The following is a 23571-nucleotide window of genomic DNA, read 5'->3' as shown; positions in this document are numbered from 1 at the left end:
ATTTTAAGTGTCTTGGCATAATGTTCAAAATTTTCCATAACGAAGGTAGTAAAATGGCAGAAAGTGAGAACTGAAGAAACTGTTAGTGAAATCTTAAGAAGAGCCCAAGACCTTTATAACATGAAAAACATGTAAATATAATACCTAGATTTCATTCCTATAAACAATTGTTTAAAGCTAGATAGAAGGTATCTTTCCTACTCTTGTCATCACTAGTTTTCTTTTCTTTTTTCTTTTTTGAGACAGAGTCTCTCTCTGTTGCTGATGCTGGAGTTCAGTGGTGCAATCTTGGCTCACTGCAACCTCTGCCTCCCAGGTTCAAGCAATGCTCCTGCCTCAGCCTCCTGAGTTGCTGGGATTACAGGTGCCCACCACCATGTCCAGCTAATTTTTTTGTATTTTTTAGTAGAGACGGATTTCACCATGTTGGCCAGGCCGGTCTTGAACTCTTGACCTGAGATGATCCACCTGCCTTAGCCTCCCAAAGTGCTGGGAATACAGGCTTGACCCACTGCACCCGACCTCCACTAGTTTTTTAAATCTTTGAACACAAAAATGACTTGGTGCCCAGTAGAAAAGCTAAGCAGTTTACAGCTGAAGAGGGAATTCTGACACCTGAACGAGCTCCTGTATTCATAATGGTAGCTGCCTAGTAAGGGGGCTAGGCTGTGTGAACCACCTGCCAATGGTAGCTGAACAAGAAAGACACTTAAGATGGACTCTGAAAAATTATGTCATTTCAGAGCACTTAATTTCTACTTTATATTTTTCTTCCTAATGAAAGAAAAGTTTCCCAGAACAATTTGAAAATAAACAACAAAACTATCAGGCGAAAGTCCCAGGTTTCAACATGCAAAGCTCTACCTCGAGCCAGTTCCTAGGGGATTTCAATGGGAACTAATGTTTGAACAAGAAAGGCTGGTTCCATCCAGCAGGGATCTCAGCCATATTTCACAGTGGCTTTCTCTCAAATCTGCTGGCTTCCCATATGCTTTAACTGTTACTGGGCTGCTGTAGGAAAACAAAACCTATGATACATAATCCCAACATGCACAAGGCATAACAGATCCAAACGTAAGTCCACAGATGACTTAGCATAAAAACTTAGGGCATTATCATCCTATCTTATTCAGTCTCCAGCTTAACTGCAGTTACATGAGATCAGTTACCTAGCTATACGTCTCAATATCTGCCAGTCAGATGGGTAAGTGGAGATGCTTGGCTCCCATTACCATGGTACAAAGATCCCTCTCCAAGGTCTTGACTCTCTTCAGACTCGTAAATCTTTTCTCTTCTTTGCCAGAGCAGTCCAAACCAAGCTAATTACATAAGGGCAGAGGACAGCATCACATAGGTGCAATAACATACTGCCCCTTGGTACAGATTCTCAGAGCGCAAAGTAAGAAACATTAAAGCAATTAAAAGAAACTGTTCAGTCTCTGAAAGGTAGCAGAGAAATTCTACTTAATGGAAGAGTGGTAATAAAAACCATCAGCGCTCTTCCATTACTGAGCACATTTCTCGGCATGGAGAGGATCCTCCTGGGGGCTTGGATGTACTTAAGCTGCTCCAAGGATAGCTCAAGGGATTAAAATCATAAGGATTTGATTACCTCTTCACCGAAAAGGTCTAATTTGTTCAGGCTGAGTGTCATTTTGTCATTTCTCATAAATTAAAGGAGAAACAAAATTATTGTTTCTATCTTCGTTTTCACATGAGATACAGGCACTTTCTTGAGAGTAATACCAGCTAACTCTTGGGTCTAGAGGGCTGGCTTTTGATTTGAGAGGAGCAAGAATATTCTTCACATTGGTTTTCCATTTTATATATTGAGTGGAGGTTAAGAGAAAAGAGGCCTTTTTGAACTGAACCTATTTTGCTGTGATCTAGGATCAGGGCCAGAATTTCAAAGGGTGTGATATGTGCTTCTCTCAAGAGCCTTTTACTTTGGGAAATGCTCTTAAGATTGTGTACTGGCCTGAAGTGCCCCACTGCTGTCAGAATGGCTTTCTGGTCAGCATTTCTTTAGTGCTAATATGCCCTCTCCAGTACCTGCCTTGGTAACAGTGACTTAGGGATCCAAGTTTCATTTAGGAATACAATAGGTTTCTTCACTATACACAAACCAAATAGTTTTTTACTTAACTGGCAACAAATTTTGCTGACATCTTGGGCAACCAGGCCGATTTTTACTTTCAACACTGTGAAGTTTATGCTATGTAGCATGGCATTGTGCTGCCAAGAATGCTAGACTGTGACAGAGAAGGCCTGGGTTTCAGTCACAGTCCTGCCTCCAGTTTAATTCCATAAGGGATTCTGGGCATTTCTTTCCATTCTACATACTGTTTTAGGCAAGTAACTTTCCTCACTGGCAAAATGAGGTGGTCCGTTGAGAGGATCACTGAGATCTCCGTGTTTTACTCCTCATAGGATAAGTAAAGGGAAATCAGTATGTATTTAGGATCTTTGGTCTTTAGACACTGTCAGATATTTGCTCTTTTATTAAAAACTTACTCATACCTCTGCTCGAGCGCTTTTATCCACCCGAAGGTCCCCACAAAACCTAGGTCATCTTTAAGTCCTGCTTCAATTACTCCTTTCCATGGGCTCCCCCTGTGGCTGCTTTTCCCGCATAGTGCTTTCTATTTCTCTGAACTCTTACTATACTAGGAAGTTATATGCAAGAAAATTACTGGGTAACAGTGTTTAAAAACAGTTCTAAAACTTTCAAATCAGTTCTTTTATATTGCAATTGTTCTAAAATTAACTAATTTAGGAAACCTATTATTCAGTGAAAAATAAAAATTGATAAAGTAAGGGACATTAATTGGGTCAACAATCTTACTAAAGGAGCTTTAGCCTCCTGTGGGCATACACATACACAGATTTACAGAACCTACTGTATAACCTTTTAAGAAGCAACTGCCGGCTCTCCATCTACTTACTCCTTTTTTGGTTTGGCTTAACGTGTCTAATCCTGTAACAGGGAAATACACAGAGACTCACTTCTTTTCACAAATCATAGAAATTAATATCAAATTACAGAAAGTCATATCATAATGTATCTTCACTTCTCAAATCATCAGTAGCAGGTTCTGTGATGCTGACTAAATCTACATCTTCTCTGACTGCAACTATCAAGTTTACCAAAGACAAAAATGCTACATATAGTTTGGTCAGCAAAACTCATAGTGATGAAGTGAGTCAGATGATTGACATCTATTCAGATGACTGACTAGAAAATGTGAGATCTAATGTTTCAGATTACTGTCCAAATTCTCTTTGGTAACTGTTTAAGGATAGAGAAGGAATAAAATAGAGGAAAAAAAGAAGTATGGAAATTTCATTATATTGATAGCTGGCACACAGACAGAAAAAGAGAGAAGTAATTATACAAATGTCTGCTAATATGAAAAGTTTGCAGTATTATGATTTAAAATACAAAGAACACATACAAAGTTTCTCCAGCAAAATAAAACTGTAACGTTTTATGCTAATTAGAACATAGAATGTCATATATAATTACATTTATATAGGATTTATCTGAAGAATAAAATGCAAATATTTACTATCTTCTCACTTTATAATTCATGGATGGTAATAACATTTATTTGACCTGTGAATCTGAATCTTTTCTTTATGTTTTAAGGTAACCAACATTTCCTTGATTTAGTAAAAACCAAATACATGTAAAAAATTATTTTTGTTCAAATTCCCAGTTATTTTAGGTCAACTTTGAATAGATTCTTGTACAAAAATAATTATATACAAAATACCTTCTCCAGGCAAGGGTATCATGCTAGGTGGTATGGGGTTGGATATAAAGACGGAAACTAGACTGTACATGTCACAGAGATTACAGCCAAGGAGTGTGTGTCCTCGAATTACCTCAAAACCCCTAGGTTAGATCAGCTAAGCATGTAAGAGAAGTAAAGAGAGCCATGAGAGTTAAAGAAGTTGGAGGAAACGAGAAAAGTTTGAAGGAGAAAACAGAATTTGAAGTAACACACACATACATGCACAGAAACATCGGCCTAAATCCTATCAATGGGGCTGAACCAAGTGGGAGGAGAGAGGCCAGTATACAAACACGTGCTAGTGAAGTGAGGGAACAGAAAAGGGGTTGTTAAGAACTGAGATACTGTCACCTGTGCTCTTCGACACCGTACTTGAACAGTTCATTCTAACCAAATGCTGGATTCTTTAAATAATAACTTTTGAGAGTCAGATTAAGGTATTTGGTGATGATAAACTATGGTCAAGTTATAGCTTTCAGCTAGCCTTCATTGCTATACCTCATTCCAAATTCCAGCCACCTTTGGCATTTAAAGCCAATAAAATTCTTGGACCACAGGAAAGGATAGTGGTTAGGGGCTACAGTTCAATAACAGACACACAAAGTGTCTGCCATATGCTAAGAACCCCCGACCTAAAGCATCTCATTTAATCTGAATTATGGGATAGGAAATACTCTGCCATTCATTCAGAAAAAAAATCCAACAGCATTTCAAAAAGCAATATATATATATATATATATATATATATATATATATGCACTATGTAGACAGATGGGTAATTACCTCATGATCATGAGTGGCCTGCCGGGCTGCATCTAAAAATACGAAAGAATAAGAGAATATTAAATTTAAAAAGAAAGCAATAACAAAACCCGAGTATATGACTGTGCCAAACTATAAAACCTGCTGGTATATGTAGATTCTCATAACATATGATATTTTTCCTTAAGGCTTTATTAATCAGTCAGCCAACAAAAATAAGGGAACCCCATACCTACAGAATAAATAATTAGGCATAAAAGAAACAGCAGACACAGTTCTTAACTTTGAGGAGAAATGGGTGGAAGAGTGGACAGAAGACACACACCAAAGACTACCTGCAGAACATCTATAATTTTAGCAGGCTAGATGTCCAAGTATACAGAAGACGCAATGGCTAAGGAAAAAAAGGCTAGTTGTGGATAGTGCTTCAAAAAATATAATTTCGTAGACATACTTGCTTATAGGCAGAGAAATACCTAAACTGGGAATCAGGAAAAGAAGGGCAGGGCAGGCAACTAACAGGGATCTTGGAGGACAAGCCAAAATCATTGATAACAGATACAAAAACCCAGCTGAAATTTCTAAATGAGACCAATGTGATTTTATTTATTTATTTATTTATTTATTTATTTATTTATTGCTAAGTATCACAGAAGAGAGCAATGTGATTTTAATAAAATTCCAAGATAATGCTTGTAAGTGAATACTGGATAGTAGAGAGACAACAGAAACACATCTTTTATAGCTACCACTCTTAACAGTTGACTTTATGACACTCCATCACCCACAACAAACTACAGGTACATCTGATTCTGGTCCTAATACCTTGCCTATGAGATTTGCCTTTCTGACGGTCCTGGGTTTTCCTGCTGAAGACCTTGTAGGCCTCAGTTTTCTGATACTGCTCCAGTTCCTTCATGTAACGCTCCTTATCTCTGTCTGCTTCATCAAGGTAGCGCTAGGAAAGAAATGCACAATTATTTTCAAGAAAATGAGATCTTATTTAAATAAAATTAAATTACCTATTTGAAGAAACCAGGACAATTAGAACATGGAAAGAAAAGAGTATAGCGAATATAACTTAAAAAAGAATCAGAAAAACAAGAGTTGTATGAATAGAATATAACCTCTCAATTATAAAAGAAATAGGTCATTATGAGTTTTTAGACTATTTATTGCCTTTTCTAACTTAATGAAGACAAGTTCTATTGAGATCATTCTTATAAAAAATTCATGAAGATGATTAGAGTTATTCTTCTAACCCTACAGACAGAAGTACATGGCCACTAGTGTCCTCCTGAGATCTGCATACCACATAGGCACACTTAAGTCTTCCCAGGGGAAGGAACAGAATATGACTTTGTTTCACTGTCTCCAGCCCATTTTGAGGGGATGATGTCATATATCAGTTGGCCCTTTAAGAGCCAGAAGATTGGAGCACTGAAGCTGGGAGACATAAAGAACATAAAAAGAATGACCTCATCCTATGGACCTAAAAATGGACTACTCTGAGAGAACCTATATCTATATGCTTTGATTGCTTTGTGCTATCAATTATTTAGACAAAGTTCATTGATCTACCAGGATTATTTTGTTCAATGCCTTGCCCTTTTCATTCATCAAAAAAAAGTATAAGAAAGTATAAAAATACAGCTTCTAAATGAACAGAAAACAGACTCAGAAATTACGTGAAACACCTTGTCCCACATAAGAGCCAGATGTAGGGGATACCCAACTGGCCAAATCTGGTACAATTCAGGCACCAAAATAATTAAGTACAGTAATAAATTATAAACTAGTAGAAAAAATTCATACTATTATTATGATTTATAATAGACATAATACCAGTGATTTGTTACCATGCCAATAATAATAGGTAACACAGAAATACAATAAATGGGGGTGGGGCCAAGTGTGGTGGCTCACGCCTGTAATCCCAACACTTTGGGAGGCTGAGGCAGGTGGATCATCTGAGGTCGGGAGTTCATGCCCAGCCTGGCCAACATACTGAAACCCCATCTCTACTGAAAATACAAAAATTAGCTGGGCGTGGTGGCGTGTGCCTATAGTCCCATCCACTTGGGAAGCTGAGGCTAGAGAATCACTTGATCCTGGGAGGCAGAGGTTATAGTGAGCCAAAATAGCACCACTGAACTGCAGCTTGGGCGACAGAGCAAGACTCCATCTAAAAAACCAACCAACCAACCAATCAACCAACCAACCAACAAGCAAATAAATAAATGGGGGTAGAGGTTGGGCATGGTGGCTTATATCTGTAATCACAGGATGTTGGCAGGCTGAGGCAAGAGGAGGACTGCTTGACCCCAGATGTCTGAGTCCAGCCTGGGCAACAAAATGAGACACTGTCTCTACAAAATATAAAATAATTAGCCAGGTTCGGTAACATGTGCTACTACTAGGAGGCTGAGGTGGGAGGGCTGCTTCAGCCCAGGAGGTCAAGGTTGCCGTAAGCTGAGATCTTGCTTAAGATTAGAATGCTGAAGGCTAACTGGTAAACATGAAGAGAGTGCTGGAGTTGGAAAAATCATCACATTGTAACCATAATAATAAAGATTAAATCAGGCAAAAATAATCAATGGACGCTGAATCTAGGGGAAAATGTTGATGTAGAACAGGCTATTTGTATGTCTTAAATTTTCTCCCCCTAGACTACTTATTAATGACAAAAGAATTTAAATAATATACCAGGTAAGCAAAATTAACATTACCAATGAGAAGCAAAAGAACACTGTGTACCTGCACATGTGATATACTGGGTACACACTACTACCTATGCAAGTAATCCTACCAAGAATGCATGACCTTAATCTAATCACAAGGAAACATCTGAAACGTACACAATGAGCAATGTTCTGTTAAAAGTAAAAGAAGTGAGGAAAGCAGAAGGGAATTGTATTTAAAAAAAAATCAGTGTTATAAAAGATAAAGACTGGAAACATCCCAGTTTAAGCTAAAGAGACTAGATTACTAAACACAAAACCTAGACTGGAATCTGTACTGAAAGGAAAAAATGTTATAAAGAAATGACATTAGGCCAACATATGGATGATAAAGTATTGCTAATACAAAATTATTAAATTCATAACTATACTATGGTTACGTAAGAAAATATTCTTAGAAATACACAGTGAAATATTATGTGGGTAAAGGGCTACAATGTATATAATTTATCCTCACATGACTAAAACAAAATTTTGTGTGTGTCTGGATGCACACATGCATGTGTGTGTGTGTATGTATGTGAAAGACTGAGCATGCAAAAGTATAAGAAAGACTCAGCATATTGTAAGTGCATATGCAAATGGAGAAATGGAATAAAATGTGTTAACACATGAATCTGGGCAAAGAGCGTTTGGATGTTCTTTGTACTATTTTTATGTTTTTGTAACTTTTTGTACATTTAGAATTATTTCCAAATAAAAAATTAAAAAAAAAAACAAAAACACAAAACCTTTGTCCTATGTAATAGTGGTTATCCCACAAGATAACCACTGTTGTTTTTGCATTTTTGTTTATATACTTCTCTATTTTCTGAAAAGAATCTAAATAATGAGCATGCATTTATTAATAAAGCAAAAGAAAAAAGAAAAGAATAACACAGTATGTACAGCACACTATCCTTCTCTATAGTGGCGCCAAAACAGTGGATGACATACACTGCTTTTACTAGCTTGCAACCACAAACACAGAGCTTCAAGTTGCAACTTAATCTGATCTCTTTGAAAATTTCTGAATTCAATTAATTCCCAGGAGAGTATTTTTCAATTTGGTCTTAGTGTCTGGAATCCTTTGAAAAAGTGTAAGTCATAAAAGAGTTTAAGACATAAAAGAAATATAGATATCTTTCAGATGCTGGGAATGCTGGGAACTTTTAACCCACAGCAACTCCCACAGTCATGACCATTACTCTGCTTTAATGGTATTCCAACCAGCTCATGGCTATCTTGTCCTTAATTCCCCTCAAATCTCTCTAACAAATGGATTCATTTCAGTTTGGCAATCAGGTTAGTTTCTGTCGTAGAGGAGAAAGAATTCAAGTCGTTCTTGCTTTATTTTCCATAGTAGGTGAATTTGCCAGAATGCCAATTAAAAAAATGCATTAAAGCAGTTACATTTTTTTCTTAAAAATCTTATGTGAACCGCAGAAATTGGTCAAGTAACTTTTTCTCATTTAATTCAAGACTTCATTTAACTCAATGGAATACATTTTATTGATAGATTCCTTAATTTCTTAATATTGAACCACTTAAAAAAATCTTATGTGAACTCAGTGTATAAAAAGTGTGCTGCTTTGGTTGAGGGGAGTCCTAGACTCCTTTCCTGCTCATACCTTTCTAGCAAATAGTTTAAAAATCACTAAGCTAGAGAAAATTGCTATGATGGACCCTGTTATTCTGGTCTCCCAGGCACTGTGACAAAATTGCAGAATCAACTGTCCATCCTCTTTGCTTTTCTTATAGAAGTTATTTCTGAGATATAACAGAAACCAAACAAAAGGTCAGGAATAAGAACAAGTACCTGTTTTTCCTCAGGAGGCAGTTTACTCCATTCATTGCCTAACATCCTTGTGATTTCTGGAAATGGGACTTCTGGTCTCTTTGCTCGAAGCTGTTCTCGACGCTCATTCATGAACCGAACATATCCTGTAAGGGGGGATTTGGGTGCATTGCTGTCTCGAAGAGGTTTCTTCCTCTTTCTTCCTTTGGACCAGCCTCCTCGTTTACTTCTTTGCTACAAAACAAAACAAAATAAAAAACCAAAAACCAAATAACCACCACCTCCCAAATACCCAACAACAACAAAAATAAACAACAACAAACAAAACAGGATTAAGAGTTGCAATTTGGCCCTGGATATTCAAAGCTCTCCATAGTCGTTGTAGGTACTATACAAATGACAGCAATGCAGTTTTTGAGCAACTCCAGATGTTTCACTTGCAAACTCTTTTATGTACACTACAAAATGTTGCACTAAAGGGCCAATTTTATGCTAATCTCAACATATGGGAATAAGAGGTGCCATGATCACTCAACTTTGACCTTCACATGGATATGACTGTCCCACAGACAACTGTCAGGTCCTGATTCCTGACAGGAGAGTATCCAAATGGGAAATACAACAGCACATGCAGCACTGTGGCAGGGAGGCAGACGTTGTCAGCAGATCCAAGTAAGATGGTGTCACATGCACCATGCAAAGGAAGAGACAAGTTGTAGCAGAGATTAAAAATAACTCACGAAGGCAGTTGCTCATTGATAACTTTCAAAGGCTGGTTTATTTACTATAGCAGATAGCATATGGAATATTAAATTAATATCTGTCTCAGAAAAATTTCAGTAATATATCCAAAATGAAGACTAGGTCTTTGGCTTGACAATTTGTTCCTTTAGACGTATATTTTATTTTAATTTTTTTTGAGATAGAGTTTCACTTGTCACCCAGGCTGGAGTGTAATGGCGCAAGCTCAGCTCACTGCAATCTCTGCCTCCCAGGTTCAAGTGATTCTCCTGCCTCAGCCTCCCAAGTAGCTGGGATTACAGGCATGCACCACCACATTCAGCTAATTTTTGTATTTTTAGAAGAGATGGGGTTTTGCCATGTTGGTCAGGCTGGTCTTGAACTCCTGACCTTAGGTGGTCCACTTGCCTCAGCCTCCCAAAGTGCTGGGATTATAGGCGTGAGCCACTGCGCCTGGCCTAGATGTACATTTTATAGTTAGAGGTCTTTGTATGTTGAGTTACCAGTTAAATCAAAAGACTGAATCATCTCTGAAAAAAACTAAAGAAACAAAAAGGACTGAGGTACACTGATGCCTCACCACAGCCTTTTTTCTTGGGCCCTTTCAATAATATTTAAGGTACATCATATTTTTACTTTCTAATTTTACAAATACATACAGCCCTATCAGTTAATGTTTTATGGATACAAGAATTCTTATTTCTGTCAAGAGAAAAATAAATAAACAGGGACAAAAACGTCTAAATACTAATTGTAGTACTCAACTCCTCCAAATACATATAAAATGTATGATAATTCACCATTGGGCAAATGATGTATTTGGTATTAGTTTAAAAACAAAAAAACAAAACAAAAAAAAACCTAGTTACATTGAAGCTACTGTGGACTGGGCATGGTGGCTCACACCTGTAATCCCAGCACTTTGGAGGGCCAAGGCAGGTGTATCACTTGAGGTCAGGAGTTCAAGACCAGCCTGACCAACATGGGGAAACCCCATCTCCATTAAAAAATATAAAAATTGCCCTGGGCATGATGGCATGCACCTATAATCCCAGCTACTTGGGAAGCTGAGGCAAGAGAAAAGCTTGAACCTGGGAGGTGGAGGTTGCAAGCGAGCTGAAATCATGCCATTGCACTCTAGCCTGGGCAACAGAGTAAGACTCCACCTCAAAAAAAAAAAAAAGTTATTTGGATTTTAAGATATTTAAGAAGCTTTAAGCATTCATTATCATCTTTTAAAATGCCAACAGGATAGATGAAAAAATTAGCTGCTTTTTTTTTTGAGACGAAGTCTTGCTCTACAGAGGAAGAGTGTAGTACAGGCTAGAGTGTAGTGGTGTGATCTCAGCTCACTGCAACCTCTGCCTCCTAGGTTCAACAGATTCTCCTGCCTCAGCCTCCCAAGTAGCTGGAATTACAGGTGTGCGCCACTACACCTGGCTAATTTTTGTATTTTTTAGTAGAGACGGGGTTTCACCATGTTGGCCAGGCTTGTCTTGAACTCCTGACCTCAGGTGATCTGCCCGCTTCGGCCTCTTAAAGTGTTAGGATTACAGGCATAAACCACGAGCCCAGCCAGCTTTTTAAAAATAAGAAACAAGAAAAAAATCAATAGTGGTACTCTTTTTGGCTAAAAAAAAAAAAAAAAAAAAAGAGCGTTTTAAAACACTGATAATGTAATCAGTTATTTGCAAGAAACACTGAAAGTCTAACCAGGACATGACTGCCCTGGCTTATATACCTTTGTGTGGGGTAGGGAAAGGTACCATGGGAGGGTGAAGGACTTGGTAAGTAGTATGAATCTTTTGGGCACAGAGGACTCCATGCAGCAGGACTTGGTAAGCAGAGTGTGGCCTTAAGCAAGTGCACGTACACTTCTCGTTAATTACTTAGTAATGGTTAAATAATTCACTCACTCAACAAGTACTTGTTGATCACCTAATATGAGGTAGGTATAAATTTCTTAGGGAACAGGGAAAAAAGAATCTACCTGTCTGTGTCACTAAAATCGTTCATATGGTTCTGTATAAAACAAGAAATAGAAAACAGAAGATTTTGCAGGTATCAGCCTAAGAATGTAAGAAGGTCAGATGATGAGCACCTTGATCAACATAGCTTCCTTGTGACTGCTTCTTCAGAAGTTTCAGAAGATAGAACAGAAGGAGATACTTCAGCTTACCTCATCTTCATGCCTCTGTTCACTGCCTTCTGCTGCATTTGAAGACTCACTTGGAAGCAACTGACCTTGGGAGAGATCCTCCACAAATTCTGGATTGTTGGTGGATGATGTGGCACCACTACTGTATGGAACATCTGGGTGGTTTAACCTGAATAACAGACAGAAGTATCAACAACACAAAAACTCCACCTATTTACCAAGGTTCTAGACAAATTTTCCTGCCAGCCAAAGCACATGCCAGTCCTTGAGTTAATTCTCCCAATAATCTGTATAAATGTAAACAATGTCTTCACAGAAGTTACAGAGTGTTTTAAAAAACTGGTTGCAGTCCTTGATTAAACCAGGTCAGTTCCATGAAGACATCTCCTACCAAAAACAACTACAATCTTTTTCCGAAAAGATGGTCACCCCTCAACAGTGCAGTGGTGTGACTTCATGTTTTAGTTCTGAACATGCAATAGAATCTGACTTTTACATGCTACCTTTCGTGTATCTCCAAGGTAAAGGGAAAACACTATTAATGAAAAAAGTGAATGGGAATGGGAGTTGTAGAGGCAGTTTGCCAACTATCACAAAAGAGTTCTTGAAGGGTGTAAGAAAAATCTCTTAATGGTACATTTCATTGGCTATTTCTTCTTAGATTATAGCATTTACTAACAATCAGGTCATCTAAGAACAATGTTATTAAGTTCAGTAGGTTTAGGCATACATGTTAATAAATCAGATAGATGTACTTATTTCCTGCTCCCACTATGTTCCAGATGAGTTAACAAACCAGATCTCACCCTTCTGAAGAGTGAACACAAGAAGGTACAGATGATGGTAGGGTCTTAGACAGACTTACCTTATTACATGTGAACAAAGGAACAGAAGAAAAGGTAACATCATGTGCTAGTATTTTTGTTTTTGTTTTTTGATTGGGGGAGGGGTTGGGAAGGCAAGAGTGGTAGAAAGATGGGTAATAGAGTAATATTTAGTCATTATTCTGAAAGAATACACACCCCATAGTGTTATAGGGAATAATTACAATGCAATATAAGTACCAGAATAAAGGCTTGTAAAAAGTAGCATAGAGGTATGGTAGAAAGTATGAACTGCAATCTCTCACTTAATCTTAAGTGAGAGACAAAGGCAGGCAGGAATCTGAGCAGAAGGGAAGCTAAGAGATACTTAAGAGACAGAATGGCTAGGTATGGTGCCTCATGCCTATAATCCCAGCACTTTGGGAGGCCAAGGCGGGTGAATCACTTGAGTTCAGGAGTTTCAGACCAGCCTGGCCAACATGGTGAAACCCCGTCTATACTAAAAATACAAAAATTAGCTGGGCATGATGGCATGTGCCTGAGGTCTGGAGCTACTTGAGAGGCTGAGGCAGAATTGCTTGAACCTGGGAGGTGGAGGTTGCAGCGAATGGAGATTGTACCACTGTACTCCAGCCTGGGTGACAGAGTGAGACTCTGTCTCAAAAAAAAAAAAAAAAAAAAAGGTAGAATTAAGAGAACTTAATGACTGACTGACAGTAATAGTGAGGGAAAAGATGAGTGAAAGGTAATTCTGAGGCTTTCCACTTGATGGCTATGTAGTTAATATTAACCAAGGCAAGAACAGGGTGTGTGTGTGTGGGTGGGGGTGTGTGTGTGAGGACAGACAGAAAAGAAAATGATAAATTTGAAACACCTGTAGCATAATTAAGTAGAAATGTCCCACAGACAACTGGAAACATGCCCCAGGAGAACAGAAGTGGAACAAAAGGGTATAAAGATGGAAATAATGGGCAGTGCTAGATACTCTCCAGAAAGACAGTGAGAAGAAGGAAGTCAGGATAGAACTTGGCTGAAGCAGTATCATTATAGGAGTAAGGTAGAAAAACTAAGAAAGGAGATTGAGAAGACATTAAGAGACCTGGAGAGAAGACTATTGCAGAGGCCAAGGCAGGAAGACTTTTGAGAAGGGTAGTAGCTAATCAAGTAAAAATCTGCAGATGTTAAATAAGACAGGCCAAAAAGCATCTGCTAAATTTGAAGACCTGAAGGTCACTGGCAATTTTAGGAAGTATAGTTTTAGTGGAATTAGGAAAATAAATCCTAGATTACAGTGGACTGAGAAATAGATGAAAACAGGAAGCAGACTGTCCTGGGAATGAAAGAAATTATACTTTTCTGACCCTTTCTAGGAAACATAATAGATAATTTTAGCAGGAGGTTCCTATATTTTTGAGATCCTAAAAAAGAGTAAGTAAAAGAAGCTATGAAATCAATGCCAATCATTTTCTCTGAAAAGAGGTACCATCGAGATCCAGTGTGATCTCTGCAGTGCTGTTTCCTAAGTATTTCAATCATTTTGGATGTGTTAGGCAACTTGTTCTTTCACTGTCATTCTCATTTCAACTGTGCCATCAGTTTTTAAGTTATTAATTCTTGTACATTCTTATTTCAGTAAAATAAGAGAACTAGGTTTGGGAAAGAGTAGCAATCCTATGAATCCCTGACTTAAGTGGAGAGGAATCACTTGGGAATTCACATGGGGATTCACAATCCCATGAATCCCTGACAAGTGGACAGGAATGGCCAAAAGCATCACATGCCTTCTTGATGACAAGTTGGATGAAGACTAGAAAAAAAAGGAGATCTTTTGTTACCATGAATAAACTATCCATGTTCCTAGCTAAAGACAACAACTCTTCTATTTGCACCCTTGATCTCACACCCTCTTGCCTACTCAGGGGCAGATTTTCAGCAATTCTGCCCTTCCTGGCAATGCCAATTCTTTTCTCTCCATAGGATCGGCCTAATCAGCATATACGTATGATATTAATTCTCTTAACACAAAACTAAATGAAAAGAAAAAAAAACTAAATTCCACTTCCAGTTAAGGTCCCAATTTTTCTCCTTTCCTTCACAGCAAAACCCCTGGAAAGAACTTGTTTATACTTACTGACTTCAATTTTTCTCCACGCTTAAACCCACTCCAAAGAGATAAGTGCTTATAAGTTTTGTCAAAGCCACCAATGACCCCCATGCTAAATCCAGTGTCATTCCTCAGCCACCATCTTACCTGATGTACCAGAAGTATCTGATACAGTTGATCTTTCTCCCTCCCTTGAAATACCTTTTCTTTTTTCTCACTTGGGTCCCAGGACCCCTCACTCCTCTGGCTTTTCTGCTACCTTTCTAGCAACTCACTTTAGACTCTGTTGACCCTTCCTATTCTGTCCGCCTTTCTTTTTTTTTTTTGAGACGGAGTCTTGCTCTGTCGCCCAAGCTGGAGTGCGGTGGCACGATCACAGCTGACTGCAACCTCCGTCTCCTGGGTTCAAGCGATTCTCCTGTCTCAGCCTCCTGAGTCATTGGGATTATACTGTAGGTGCATGCCACCATACCTGGCTGATTTTTGTATTTTTAGTAGAGATGGGGTTTCACCCTGTTGGCCAGGCTGGTCTGAACTCCTGACCTCAGGTGATCCACCCACCTCAGCCTCCTGAAGTGCTGGGATTACAGGTGTGAGCCACTGCACCTGGCCTCTGTCTGACTTTTAAATGCTAGTGTATCCCAGAGCTCAGGATTTAGAGCTCTTCTTTCTTCCATCTATAGAGTGCTCATTTCTCTGGTGATCTCATTCAGTCTCATGGCTTTAAAGGTCAGTTATGCTGGTAAGTCCCAACTTTCTCTGTCTAGCCTAAACTTCCCCTAATAGCAGGACCTGATATCAAACTGCCTATTTGACATCTCCACTTAGATATCTAATAAGCATCTCTAAATTAAATTTCCCAAACTGAGCTCCTACAATGCCTTCCCACACTTGTTCGGTTTTCCCCATCTAAGCTAATGGCAACTCCACCCCTCCAGTTGCTTAGGTCAAAACTTTGAGTAGTCTTTGACTGCTTTTTTTCTCACTTCTCACATTGCTCACCTGGTCTTTCAGGCAAATCATGTTTGGTATACCTTCGAAATATATCTAAATTCTATACTTCTCACTACCCCACATTCCCATTATCTTTGAAACACAGTCCAATGAGCTTTTTATCCTTACTATTCCACCAAAAACATCTTGTGATGATGGTTCTTTGGGCCATCATCTGTCTCCTGAATTATTTTAAGAGCCTCCTAACTGGTGTTCTTGTTCCAGCCCCGGCTCCCTTCACTCTATCCTCAATACAACAGAAGGAGCTTATTAAACAGTAAGTCAGATCATATCATTTTGCTTGAAACCCTCCAATGCTTTCCCACTTCATTCAGAGTAAAAGTTAAAGCGTTTATTTTGATCTGTAAATAATATTTTGAACCCTATGATCTAGTCTCTTCTTACCCAAAGTATGGGCCTCATACCAGCAGAACTGGCATTCTCTGGAAGCTTGTTAGAAATGTAGAATCTCTGATCCTAAGTCAGATTTGCTAAATCAGAATCTGCATTTTCATCAGCTCTCTAGGCAATTCATATGTTTGAGAGGCACTGATGTAGTCCTCTACTGCCTCTCCTGCAGCTATGTGCTGCTCTAGTCACACTGGCCTCCTGGCTGTTTTGATAAGATGGAAACTCTCCTGCCTCAGGACTTTTGCACCTACTGCTCCCACAATCTTCCACAGAAAACTGCATGCTAGTTGCCTTATTTCCTTCAGGTCTTTATTCAAGTCACTTTCTCATTAAACACTCTCTGAGCCATCCTGTCTAAAACTACATCCCCAAACCCCTCCTATCCCCTTTCTCCACTTTTTAAAATTTATCCTGTTTATTGTCTGACTCAACAGTAGAATTTAAACTTTAAAGGGCCTAGGACTTTTATCTGTTTTGATCAGTGCTTTGTATCTAATGCCTGGAACAATGGCACATGTAGACACTAAGAAAGTTTTTATTGAATGAATAAGTAACTAAGCAGCCTTTAAAATAGTCTTGGAGAACATTTTCATCTGAGTAGTGAGGTCAAAAGGCAGATATTAATGAGGTGAGAAATAAATGTGAGGGAACGAAACAGAATTATAAATATAGTCTCTTTTTTTTTTTTTTTTTTAGACGGAGTTTCACTCATGTTACCCAGGCTGGAGTGCAATGGCGCGATCTCGGCTCACCGCAACCTCCGCCTCCTGGGTTCAGGCAATTCTCCTGCCTCAGCCTCCTGGGTAGCTGGGATTACAGGCATACGCCACCATGCCCAGCTAATTTTTTGTATTTTAGTAGAGACGGGGTTTCACCATGTTGACCAGGATGGTCTTGATCTCTTGACCTCGTGATCCACCTGCCTCGGCCTCCCAAAGTGCTGGAATTACAGGCTTGAGCCACCGTGCCCGGCAAATATAGTCTCTTTTTTAAAGAGCCCTAAAGAATATTAAAATAATTTATCTTAGGGATTAGCTAGCACTTCAATCTATTAGTGAACACATTTTCTCTTTGGCAAATATTTTCTAAATATCTAGAAAAGATAAAAATCCAAGTGGAACAGAGATTTTCAAGAAAAGAGGTGGACTGCTGTTATTAACCTTTTTCTATATTTCTTTACATATTTGTCCAAAGATTCCATGGAAGGAGAAGGGGGTGGAGTGGGAAAAGGAACAGGAGTCAGCTAAAGTTCCTAAGCATCTGGAATAAAAAACCATATTAAAAAAATCTGATCTTTAGGAAAAAACTATTTTAATATCTGTGGCAATTTGAACAGAAAATGCATTTGTTTTTTTTAGAGCTAGATTTACGGCAGGTATTTCCTTAATGGTGACTATATAATTGCCTTAACTGGAGTCACCAATGTTTGCTAGATCCCACATATTGTTGTACCAGTTCAGAAAACCCAGAGCACTGCACAAGATAACTGAATACAGATTACAAAGTGGTTTATGATGGCTGTCAGTCTCTTTACAAAGTGAAACAAATGCACCCTCCATTCTTATGATATCAAACTGCCTCTTTAGGACCTCTCTTTGGTTAGAAGCTTTGTTTTGATGCCTATGGAGCGGTCCAAAGTCCCAAAACATGTGCTTACCCAGTGGTAGCCAGATCATTACTCTCCTTGGAGCCATCTTCATCTGCAAAAAGGGGCGGGAGAGTGGAACTCGTCATCAAGTTTTCCATCCCTCTGAAAGGAAGAGAGAATTTAAAAACAAAATTAATGGCTTAATTACTTCCAGTTCAAGTTCCACTAATTTAGGAGCCAGCCTTCCTGAACTTTATCATTTAAGCAACAAAATAGAAACTGACCTACATATTTATTTTCTTGACTTGGGCACATCAATTTAAACTGTATGGTGAATGGGCCTTTTAACCTTGGTCTTATCAACTGACCAGACTGAAAACAAGTTAGGTTTTAACAACTGGGATGTGGTTTGGAAAATTCCTTTTTATTTATCCAGAGTATCTTCAAAAGCATTCTGCGTTTCCTGTAGACACTTAAGCAGAGTAACTCAGAAGCATTGCCACTCTGAGCAAGTTATTTAACCTCTCTGAGCTACAATTTCACCATCTTAGACAAAGACAAGATTGCTGACTTAACCCAAAGGGTTATTGTGAGGGATTAAAACGAAAGTGCTTCATCAACAGAGAAAGGCTAAGGTAGTAAGTGCACTGAGTATTATATAAAGAAAGGTATTGTTATTACAACATTACCAGTTCTCAGTCCCAGATGAATCATCTGTAGATTAAATGATGGCAAATTGAGCCCTCCAAAAGGAAATATGCAAAGGAAGTACAGGATGGAAGGCATGCTGATGTGGTCCTGAGTCAAAGAAACCACACTTCCAGGTCAGAAATATGCTCCACATACCATCATAACCAAAAGCTGAAATAGCATGCACCTGAGTACAGGAAACAGCTAAGCTTAATTGAAGAAAACAAACAAATCACAAGAACTGAAGTTATCAGACTGAAAGGATAAAAGGACAAAGTGACAAAGAGAATAATTTCATTTAGCATATCACTATGAAAAACAATTTTTGCCTTTCAAGGCCTACCACCAAGGGCATCACCCCAGAGAGCTAAAAGCAGCAGCTTTCCATTCATCATGAAAGGGATATTCAAACAAAACATTCAGTAGTGACCCCAAACATCAGCTACTTATGTAGAACTGCAAAGCACTCAAGAAAAAGAGTGCCTCAATCAACTGTGAGAATTGAGAAGCAAATTACGAGAATTCACTTAGGAGCTTCCTCAGCAGTTATTTCAGGTGTTGCTGCTAAGGAGACCTAGTGAAACCGCAATTAAAAGGGAAGCACAGCAGCAAACCAGGGCCAGGATCATTCCAGAGGTGGAAATATGAAGAAAATGCTGACGACACGAATACCACATTCTCCATGTTCAATGGAATAGTTCATTTCCAAAAGATAACACTGATGTTTTATTCCTTATTCTTATTATTCTCACTTCTAAGTCTGTTATTTAGCAGGCCAAGTTCCATAAATAGCTTGATGGGAAAAACATCTCTGTCCATACATTACCCAGAACAGTAGGTAAAGCATGCAAGGTAGAGAGGAACTTCTCACTCAACCAGAGTAAGCACTTTATTCTACTGCAGGAATGCTTATTACCTCTTTTCAGTTCCTTCAACATAAGGTGTTTACAAGTGGAACAGCTCTAATAAATACCACAAAATTCCATTCTACATGTTTTACTGAATAACCCTGACTCAAGTGTACTTAAGTTTTAATTCACATTATATAAAGACCAGATTAGAGTCTGGGCTTTCAGGGCTACTAACATCACCTCACACCATTGCCCATGTTCATTTCACCAAAAGAAAACTATAATGCCTGTTAGATATCATACAGACTAACCACAGTGAGCAAACATTAAAATGGCCAGGTATATACCTAAAGGAACCCACTTGACTGGTTTATTATTACTATTTTTTGACACAGAGTTTCGATCTGTTGCCCATGCCGCCCGGGTTCAGGTGATTCTTGTGCCTCAGTCTCCCACGTAGCTGGGATTACAGGTATATGCCACCATGCCCAGCTAATTTCTGCATTTTTAGCACAGACAGGGTTTTACTATATTGGCCAGGTTGGTCTTGAACTCCCAGCCTCAAGTGATCTGCCCACTTCAGCCTCCCAAAGTGCTAGGATTACAGGCGTGAGCCACCCTGCCCGGTCCTGACTGGCTTCTTTCTAAAAGTATCTCTAAAAGTCAACTGGCTTCTTTTTAAAAGTATCCCTAGAAGTCAATGTCCTTTAAAGAACCTTGAGATTCAGCATATAAAGCTCTTGGCATGCTCCCATGCCTCAAAAGAAGATATATTATCTGGCGAGGGACAAATGAAGTGTCTTTTCTTTCACTATGCCAACATGACCCTGTTAAGAGTGTCTTCCAGATATCTTTAGTCATTTCTGAAATGTGGGGAGGCAGCTGGATAACATAACCTTAACAACATATAAACAGATCATATAAACAAAGGAAGTTCAGAGAACACACATTTTTTCCTTTTTATTTCCCCTCTCTTAAGTTTGTTGTACTCAAACCCATATGGTTTCAGATATATTTTCTCAGTGTTATTGAGTAGTCAGGTCCCTAAGAAATGAGTAATAAAGTGGGTGGAAGGTTAAGGAGCCAAGATCAACAAAAGAAGGAAATGAAGAAAAGTGCAGTGAAATCCAAAGGCCTCTAAACTAGTCCAGTAAGGTGGAAAATACAATGATTCCCAAGAAATATGTCTGGGATACTGCGAGAATGTGTTTCATGTGATCCACGAGGGAGTGATTCAAATGGAATCATGGCTACCAAGCAAGCCACTGATTGCCAGAAGCCTTTCACATGCAGCATCTGTGCCCAGTGATGTCCGAGTCTGGGAGTCACACCGAACTTTGAAATTTTATGCAAAGTACTTAAGAAATGTAATGAATGCTGCTCTAGAAGGGGAAAGAAGAGAAATTTGTACAAAGGGAAACCAATATGCAAGTTTGGCTCTTCACTGCACTTTATATAAACAGGTCTATCATGCAGATGTTTCCTAGTAGAGGGGATTTATCCAGTGAAGGTGTCTACGAGGAAGCCTCACAAAAATGGCATTACTTTGCCACTTACACTTTGAACCAGGGTCTGGACCTGAGCTTTGGAAATCCCCAAATTCCCTCTAACACTAACCACTCACTGAAAAAAACTGATACATAAAAGGGTGCCAATTTAAAATATTTTAACGATGATTATAAAGATTATAATGAGAATTATATTAAGCATACTAGGTACTTATTGACCAGTGAACACATTCTCTCTCTGTAGTCCTCTAGTAGACCAGATCATAATCAGAACATTGCTATGGTCAATATATGGCCAGAACGAAGGAAATTAACTTAAGAAATGTTCTCATGTAAGATTGTCCTAGCAATCTTTCCTAATAATAGGGATGATCACACCAATGTGACTATGTTATTCCAAATGTGTTGGACGGTGCTCAGGCTTATCTGCACTTCTGGCTTCTGGGATTGGCTCTTTTCAAGTGTCCTTTCTGACTTTACATACGCTAACCTCACTTCCCTAAGTCCTTTCACAGAGATGTAGCACGTTCCTTCCCACCACCCCCTCTTCCATCCACATACCTCAGAATTGAGAGGTGGGATTCTGCCCTCTCATTTTCCATACGACAGCCTTTATGCAAAACCTTTGGTTCGTTTAGAATGTCAGGTTGCTTGGTTATATCAACCTCATACCCAAAAATCTCTTACCACCATCTCCTGTCACTTCAGCTCTCTGAATTACTCCTATTACAACTGACCTTTAACCATACAAACCTCTATTCATTGACCCTTGATTTTCCCTTCTCTGCCCAGCTTAGATTCCATGGCTACATTGCAAAGAATCTTTTGCCAACACTCCATTCCCTTGCACTACAACTTTCTATACACCAGAAGTAGATCAACTCTGAGTTTTGGCTCAAGATGGTGAAGGAAAAAAGTAACAGAGTATTACTATAAATGTATGGTATCCAATCACAACTGGGCCCTCAACGCTTTTAGTAGTCACTTGACATGTTCTTAGGGTATTTCAACCAAACTCACCCAAACCCTCCAACTCAGTCAGCAACCTCTTCTCACATTCTTCAGCCCAACTCACACCGAAAAGCATATTAAGTTGCTTTTTTTTTGAAGATATAATTAATATACCATGAAGTCCACCCCTTTACTGCATACAACTCAGTGGTTTTAAATATATTTACAAGGCTATGCCACCAACACCATAATCAATTTTAGAACATTTTCATCACCCCAAAAAGAAACACATCCTTTAGCAGACAATCCTCATTCTCCCTTCCTCCTAGCCCTCCTAACCCTGGGCAACTACTAATCTACTTTCTGGTTGCTGTTGTTGCTGTTTTTTTTAAGAGATGGGGTCCTGCTCTGCCATCCAGGCTGGTGTGCAGTGGCACAATCATAGCTCACTGCAGTCTCAAACTGCTTGGCTCAAGTGATTGCTCTGCCTCACTCCTGAGTAGCTGGACCACAGGCTTGTGCTACCACACCTGGCTAATATTTAAATTTCCTTGTAGAGATAGGGTTTCACTATGTTGCCAGGCTGTCTTGAACTCCTAGACTCAAGCAATCCTCCTGTCTCAGCCTCCCAAAGTGTTGGGATTATATAGGCGTGAGCCATAATGCCCACCTACTTTCTGTCTTTATAAATGTGCCTATTCTGATATTTCATATAAATAGAATCATACAATATGTGGCCTTTTGTGTCCGGCTACTCTCAGAATAAAGTTTTCAAAGTTCACGTTATACCATGTATCGGGATTTTATTCCTTTTTATGGATGAATAATATTATACTGTATGGCTATTGAACATTTTGTTGGTCCACCTATCAGTTGATAGACTTGGGTTGTTTCTACTTTTTGGCCATTATGAATGTTGCTGCTTATGAATATTTGTGTAGAAATTTTTGTGTGGACATGTTTTCAATTCTCTAAGCAGAAAGAGAAGGAAGAAACTTTTGTGAAAGACTCTTCAGTAAGGCAAGTCTTCTCAGTGAGTCTCCAGAACCTTTCCCCGCAACTGTTTTTGCTTTTAGTCAAAGTTTTCTTTTAACTTCTTCATACTGCCTAAAAATTTCATCAACTAGAAATTCTACTGCCTTACTAGCAATCTCTTTGAAAGCAAAAATCCAGAAGTTCAACCAAGTAGACTTCCCAATATCAGAGATCCAGCTGGATAGAAGGAAGTAAAGTAACTTTTTCAGTCAATCAGCAGCTAATTGCGTTGGCTGAGTGAACTTTACTTTTTCCTATAATATTTTACAATTCAATTAAGATAATCCATCGCATAAATTGGCTAAAACATCACATGACCACATCAACAGATGCAGAAAAAGCATTTGACAAAAATCAATACCCATTCATAAACAAAAAAACAAAACAAAACAAAAAAACAAACTTGAGCACAGTAGGAAAAGGGAACTTTCTCATTTTGATGAGGAATCTCTACAAAAAACCTGTAGCTAACATCATATTTAATGGCAAGAAATTAAAAGCTTTCCTATTAAGATCAGGAACAAGGCAAGGATGTCCCCTCTTACCACTGCTTTTCAACATTGTACTGGAAGTACTAGCTAATCCAGTAAGATAAGAAAAGGAAATAAAAGGCTGGGCATGGTGGCTCATGCCTGTAATC

The 23571-nt window shown here is 38.7% G+C and overlaps 1 protein-coding gene across 2 annotated transcripts in view; it reads right to left on the bottom strand.

Annotated features, from left to right (window-relative positions):
• The window catches only part of HMG20A (high mobility group 20A), a 70353-nt gene that overhangs the window by 8966 nt on the left and 37816 nt on the right, over positions 1-23571 (bottom strand). For both annotated transcript variants that reach the window (XM_017520978.2, XM_017520977.2), the window contains 5 exons: positions 17966-18058; positions 11998-12145; positions 9099-9311; positions 5385-5517; positions 4581-4612 (listed from right to left, as the gene is read on the bottom strand). In XM_017520978.2, the coding sequence (XP_017376467.1) occupies positions 4581-4612; positions 5385-5517; positions 9099-9311; positions 11998-12145; positions 17966-18054 (615 nt within the window). In that variant the 5' untranslated portion in view covers positions 18055-18058. The remainder of the gene's footprint in view (positions 1-4580; positions 4613-5384; positions 5518-9098; positions 9312-11997; positions 12146-17965; positions 18059-23571) is intronic.

Source organism: Cebus imitator, unplaced genomic scaffold (genome assembly GCF_001604975.1).
Source record: "Cebus imitator isolate Cc_AM_T3 unplaced genomic scaffold, Cebus_imitator-1.0 Scaffold926, whole genome shotgun sequence".
NCBI lineage: Eukaryota > Metazoa > Chordata > Mammalia > Primates > Cebidae > Cebus > Cebus imitator.
This window is presented reverse-complemented; position numbering and strand designations above follow the sequence as displayed.